Source organism: Neltuma alba, unplaced genomic scaffold, assembly GCF_004799145.2.
Source record: "Neltuma alba isolate B1F8T4 unplaced genomic scaffold, ASM479914v2 tig00012036_pilon, whole genome shotgun sequence".
Classification (NCBI taxonomy): Eukaryota; Viridiplantae; Streptophyta; class Magnoliopsida; order Fabales; family Fabaceae; genus Neltuma; species Neltuma alba.
In genome coordinates, this window is record NW_021636601.1 from 303095 (window position 1) to 310480 (window position 7386).

The 7386-nt window shown below is 38.8% G+C and overlaps 1 protein-coding gene across 1 annotated transcript; it reads right to left on the reverse strand.

Moving 5' to 3' along the window:
- Positions 1-6302: 6302 nt before the first annotated feature.
- Positions 6303-7169, reverse strand: LOC114721423 (uncharacterized). The gene has a single exon (XM_028907246.1). It carries the CDS (start codon positions 7167-7169, stop codon positions 6303-6305), a length of 867 nt encoding a protein of 288 aa, XP_028763079.1.
- Between the last annotated feature and the right edge of the window lie 217 nt (positions 7170-7386).

Below are 7386 nucleotides of genomic sequence, written 5' to 3' on the forward strand. Positions count from 1 at the left end.
AAGGCTGGAGGTTTCAACCGATTCAGAGCAAGAGAGGAAAAAGGTGAGCATTGAAACCTTCTACCCCCTATCACTGGCGGACCTAGTTTTATATTTTTGTTCTATTCTCCTTCGTCGGTGGCCTCATTGTACATGAAAAATTGGTTTATAAAGGACAAGATATTAGGGACATTTAAAATGACTTACAACTAATTGGTTTATAAAGGACGAGATAAGTATATGAAAAATTGAGAAATTCTTGCATAAACCAGATGTGCCCGGTAATATATGGTCTGACAAATATAAAAAGGACAAGTCACACCGTGGGGCTGGCTGCTGTCTTAGTTTTTTAAAATTTTCAAACTCATTAGTCACTTCTCTCTTCTAGAGCTACGAAAATGGGCCGAGTCAGTCGGGCCAAGCCTGTTTAGGCTCTGAAATTATGAGGGTTGAGCTTAAAATTTTTTTCCTTAAATAGGAAACAAGCCCTAGAGGACTGGCCGAGGGCCAACCAGTTTAGGCCCTTTTATAATTTTTTTTGTTTTTTTAATTTTTTTATGTAATTCTAATATTATTAATTTTTTATATTGTTAATAATATTTCAAATATTTAGTTATTATTATCATTTTAAAATTAAGTTTTATAGAATGATTTGATTTATTTAGTTTTAGACAATAATTTATGGGAAAATGACGCATAAAGAAACCTGAAATTATAAAATGCCAAAATGGGAAGCTAAGCAAATGTATTACCAGATAGGGAAGTGTTGCCTGATTTGGGATTATGCAAATGTTGGACAATTACCAAACAGCCCTTCTGTCAGTTAGCGTTTGAAAGCGGAGAGAGAGAGGCGCGAACACTCGTGCACCCAGTCATGCTTCTTGGTTTCTCGCTTCCACCATCCCCATTGTTGCCTTAAAAACGCCGGCAAGCTGGACAGTTGACGACTCCGAAATAGTGTGTGCATAAGAGAGCAGAGGAGTTGGAAGTGGAAGGGTGTGCTATTCGAAGGGCGAACGTGGTCGTGTCTGACTGATTGTGTGGAAAGACGAAGGTTGGCGCGTGGTGATTCACCATTGCAGTTAACAAGCATCAATAGCATTTCACTGAGGTAAGTTTAGGCATTTAAGTTTCGTGTGTGGTCGACGTTCTGGGTGAGTCTGGGAAGCAATGATTAGGCAATATTTAGATATGACGCGATGAAGTTTGTGAATGACAGGAATGGAAATTAAGGGTTTATGCTGAGTCTGTGTAGCAAGCTATTTTGTTTTTTATAATGAAGTTGAGAACTGTGACGTTAGGGGAAAATGGGTTTTCAAATCAGTAGGAAAATTGTCTGATTGACTGGAAAGATTATATAAACAAACTGGAAATGACAATAACATACTGGTAAATGACTATGAAGGAACCTAAAATGACCATATTCATAGTAATGACCTTACTGTTAGTCTGTAATGGGCATATTGGTAATGACAATAAATTAATTAGAAACGACCATATTCATAGTAGCATCCTTACTGTCAGTCTGTAATGGCCATATTGTAAATGACAATGAAGGAACTGGAAATGACCATAACGAATCTGGAAAGAACTAGATATTTAGTATATGTATAAAAATTATGATTTAATGATGGTACCTTGATGACTTTGCAGAACTATACGAGATGGTATTGGAAGAAGGAGAAGGGTCCACAAGCAAAGGAGTCCACAGTGGGCTTGTGTTGTTCAGAAGGGAATATATGGCAAAATGAGGGGAGAAGTGTAAAAACGCAAGAGAAGAAAAAATTGAAGTGGGGAAGGCATGGAGGGCCCTGAGTGAAGAAGAGAAAGATAGGTATAATGAGAGGGCAAAAAAAATGAAGCCACAGAAAGGTGAGAAGAAGAAGTATGATGTTCCCCTGTACACCCGGTGCTCATTGCCCGGATTTCTATTATTGGCTGAGTATGTGAAGAAGAATAGGCGGTTAAGGCAGAAAGTTGAGAGGATGGGATTTGGGAACTTGCTTAATGTGAATGTGAAGCAACTTTCACGTGATCTACTTGTGTCATTGTTGAGATGCTATGACCCACCAACGTATTTTTTGACCATTAGGGGGCAAGGGCAGGCAATTGAGACAAAAGATGCTCATGAGTTTCTAGGTGTACCTGATAGTGGGGAGGAAGTGAAATCTGATGTTAGTGAGGATGACTCGGAATACAAGAGGTTGAAGGACACTTATTGGAAGGTTCCATTTACCCAAATACTGAAGAGGATATTATCTGGGAAAGAAAGCGACAATTTTGAGTTTCTATTTATGCTTTATACAGTTGGAGCTTTTTTATGTCCTAGGTCAAGCACAACTGTACGTATACGTTTGTTGAAAGTGATGCGTCACACGATGGATGGGTTTGGAAAATCTGATTGGTCAACATGCATAATCAAGAACCTGTGGAAGGAAATGGGAGACTTTGTGAAGATGACAAAGAAGAAGAAGAAAGGAACCTGCAATGTTGGAGGGTGTCTTTATTTGCTGCTAGTAAGTCAATATTTTTCTTATGGTTCACTATATTTTTGTTTTATGTTATTGTTGTAGAAGTGTGACCTATCTTTATTTGGTTTTGCAGCTGTATTTTACTGAGCGTTTCCCGCTGGGATTGTCTGTTGACCGGGGTTTAACAAGCCCTATTGAATATTGGACTGAGGAGAAGATAAAGGAGAGGGTAGAGAAAGAGAGAGGTAGCAGCATGGGAATATTGTATGGAAGCAGTGGCAACGAGGTTTACTCAGTAAGACATGAGGACAGTCCAATTCTGCAGTCTTTAGATCGGTATGTGGGAACTTAGAAAATATACGTGACCTGAGTTTAAGTCAGTCTATTAGCAAGGTTGATACTTGAGATGACAAGACTTTATTTACAAATAACCAGTGAGATACTAGCATTCGATAACAGTGATCAATTTTTTTGATATCTTCATTTACTGTGTATGTAGGCGTTGAAGGAGTTAAGGGCTCGTTTTGTTAAGAAGCTTGAAGAAAGCCAGAGGACGTTAATGAAGGCTCTTGATGATGAGCTACTCAAACTGTAGATTGGATTGAATGCCAAAGTTAAGGGGATGGGGAATGAGAATGCCATTGCTAAAGAAGGGGTTGAAACAATTGGTGATGTAGGTGGTAACGATGCTGCAGAAGCTAATGATGTTGACCGAGTGGTGGAGGAGATTGCAAGAGAAGTTGCAGCAGGAAGTGGAGATGAGGAACTTGATGAGGATGAAACCAGCAAAGGAGATGATGAGAAGGATGAGGATGAGGGTGAAGAAGAACATGACCTTCATAACAGGGAAGTCAGTGATGATTACATGGTTGAGGAGGTAGAAGATGAGGATGACTGTGATGGTCATGGAGGTGATGATGATGATGATGAGGATAAGGAGGAAGATGACCATGATGACAGGGAAGGAGGTCATGTGGTTGATGAGGAGGAAGATGACCATGATGACATGGAAGTCAGTCATGATTATGTGGTTGAGGAGGTGGAAGATGATGATAAGGAGGATCGGGATTCAGATGATGAGGGTGAGGAAGATACACATGTACTGACAATGACCCCTACCATTGTTCCTTTGCTGTTGGATCGCGAATGAGTGAGCAGTGACAGTGGGGAGGAAGGAGGGCCTAAAAAATCGATTGAGCTTAGGAGGTCAACAAGGGCAAAGAGTTCCACAATTAAATCTCCGTGGATAGAATTCAAGGCAGTTCCGAGGACGAAGAGGCCAAAGGAGGAAAGGGACTTTTTTTTACTTTAATGTCCCGTAGACCCAAGGGAGAGGAAGAGGGAAGATGTAAGTATATCCCTAGCTAGCCTTTTGTTTTTAAATGACACAGTGTGCCCTGACAATGACAGCAATAGAATTGAAAATGACAATAAAATACATGGAGATGACAAGTAATGATGTCCCCAACACCATACTTTCTGTCACTGACATCTGATAATGTTTGCAGGACTGTTATCAAAATGTTTGATGAAGATATAGACCGACAACAGTTGTTTTCCTTGGGTGGAGTGAACAGAGTAAATAACAGGGTATTTTAGAATGCTCTGTCCCTGCACCCATGATTATGTTTGATAATGTTTGGTGAGATTATTGTATCAGAATGACATTTTCACTTGTCTTATATAGGTGCTTAATTTGGTGTGCAAGGCAGTGATGGAGGACATGAAGGCAGAGTTGGGGCTAGGGAAGAAGCATATTTTTGATATAGATTTCATGGTGAGGTTGCATAATTCCGAATGCAAATACCAATGACAACAATTGAATTGGAAATGACTTGTTCTCTGTTAATGGATTAACAATTTCATGTCATGCAGAACATGATGGCACATGATCCAACCTGGAAAGCCCAAAAATATAAGAAGCTCTTTCTTCCTGAGTTCCTTGGCTACAACTTAGCTGAATGTGATTTCATAATTGGTCTGGCTCTTGTTAGCCAACATTGGTTTTGCGTTGCCATTCAGCCTAGCACATTGGATTTCCACATATTAGACTCCACGAGTGACCATTTCGGAACCAAGGATAGAAAGAAGAAGGAGAAGGTTGTCATCAAAGACCCAGTAGAAATGGCTGTGTAAGAAAAAACTCATTATCTTTACCCTAGTTTTTGAACTCGTAAAATCATTAAACTTTCTATATTGGTCTTGAATCTTTTTGCAGAGGATGAGGTTCAATATTATACTGGACTTGGTCAAGCCAGGATTGGTTGGGAAAAAGCCAATGTCTCCCATGATATTTACAGAAGTTCCCCAGCAAAATAACCTGTCAGTTTTGTCAAATTCGAATTCTGTGTGGTAAATGCACATGTCAGATGTGTTAACTAACTGTGTTGATATTTTTGTATCCACAGGAGGGATTGTGGGGTGCACTGCATGATGTGGTTGAGAAGATAGGAACCTAGTGTGACCCTTACCTACACAGAGGAAGAAGTTGCTGGCTTTCGTCGTGACTTGACATGGTGGTTGGTGAATCATGAACAAAATGAAAAACATGACGAGACATTGGCCCTTATTCGACAACCACAACTAACCAAGAGCACAAAGTCTAAGAAAAGGCGTCAGTCTTAGGTGTCTCGATGTTAGGCTCATAATTCACTTGTCCTCTATTAGATTGCTGTATGTAATGTGTATTGTAGGTTGACCAAAAATTTACTGTGTATTGTTATGGTTAACAAAGATTGGTGTCCGTAAATTTATGATTGTTGAGATCCTTGATGCCAATTTATTCCCCGGTGACATGAATGAATCTGAGTTTAACCACACCAAAACAGATGATAACAACAACCACATTGGACATGTGCTATTGGTTTCTATTTTTTGTTCAGGTCGCTCAATTTTACTTCAATATATCCTGTTGGTATCCAACAGAAAATGACACCAAGTGAAGCGAATATAACAACAATAATGATAAGGATAACCTGATCTGATTATATAACATCAATTTAAGATCAACTATCAGCTTATGCTGATAGCATCACTGTCAATGACCAGAACAAATTTAAAAATGATAACAAGTGAGACGAATATGACAACGATAATGATAAGGATAACCTGATCTGATTATATAACATCAGTTTAACATCAGCTGTCAGCTTATGCTGATAGCATCACTGCCAATGACCAGAACAAATTTAAAAATGACAACAAGTGAGCCGAATATGACAACGATAATGATAAGGATAACCTGATCTGATTATATAACATCAGTTTAACATCAACTGTCAGCTTATGCTGATAGCATCACTGCCAATGACCAAAATAAATTTAAAAATGACAACAAGTGAACCGAATATGACAACGATAATGATAAGGATAACCTAATCTGATTATATAACATTAGTTTAACATCAGCTGTCAGCTTATGCTGATAGCATCACTGCCAATAACCAGAACAAATTTAAAAATGACAACAAGTAATCCAAATATGACAATGATAATGATAAAGATAACCTGATCTGATTATATAACATTAGTTTAACATCAGCTGTCAGCTTATGCTAATAGCATCACTACTAATGACCAGAACAAATTTAAAAATGACAACAACTAATGCGCCATTAACAAAAGCTAGCATCCCTATAACAATAACTTCCTTTCATGTATTCAACGACAAGTGGACATTAAGATACTAGCCACACTTAATGCTCCATTATCACTAAAGTTTCTATCAGCTTACTTAAAAAAAATGTCTCCTCCTAGCTCCTAACTACAACCCCAGTCCCAAAAAAGTTGACAAGGGCGGAGCATACAACTATGTACACCAAAAAATGACCCATCCCCACTATACTCGAAACTTCATGATGGGTTAGGATTTCTGTAATTCCTCCTTATGTGTCCAGGTTTGTGGCATCTTCCATATTGGTATATCCGTTTGTTCTGGAATTGTGATTCATCCCTGTTTACTTTTGGCCTTCCTGGTGGTCGAGATGTAATGGGAGGTAGCAAGAAAACTTGCTCGCTGACATTTTCCATTCTATAGTAGTCATTTGGGTGAGGCATGTCTGTTGTTACCACAGGAATCATACTGCGAGCATAAATCTTTTCTTGTGATGACTTTTTATAGCAATTATCAACATAATCATAAACATTGTCATGCACAATCTTGATGGCAGCACAAGCATGAGAACAAGGGATCCCCGTCATTTGCCAAGATCTACAACTGCATTGGTGTAGTCTAAGATCAACCCGATGGTCTCCACATGATGTTGTCACCTTCACTCTTCCCCCACCATAATTTTCAGCATACATATGGTCAGACCCATCCACTATATCCAGCACCTTACTCTCTATATTTGGACCAACGCAATTCTTCCATTTGGTCATAGCCAAATAGGAGGCATGTAGCTTTCTTGCAACTTTATCTCGGTGCTCATAGATCAATTGGGGTACAGTATGCTTTCTCTCATTGACCATCCATGCATTGAATGATTCTGCTATATTACTTGTAATATTATCCCATCTTTTATATGGGAACCTACTTTTAGCCCACCTATCTACATCCCCATGACAAATAAGCCAATCAAATAGCCTTGGAGAAAAAGATCTCATGTCATCCATTGCTGCCTCAAATTTCTCATCTGTTCTTGCATATGCAATTTTATCCAATAAATATAGTGCATCCTCCTTTGATCGGCCATTTGTCCTTGTTTGCCCCTTATTCATTTTCATAACTTCTGAACTAAAATTCTCCTTGATGTGTCTATAACAAAAGGCATGCCTTTGACCCCCAAAGATTGATGCCACTCCTCCGATAATAGCGTTGTGTTGATATGATACAATCATTAATTCCACAGAACCCAGGATTTTTTTTTATCATATAGAAAAACCACATCCAGTCATCTAGTGTTTCTCCCTTGACAATTGCAATTGAAAACGGCAG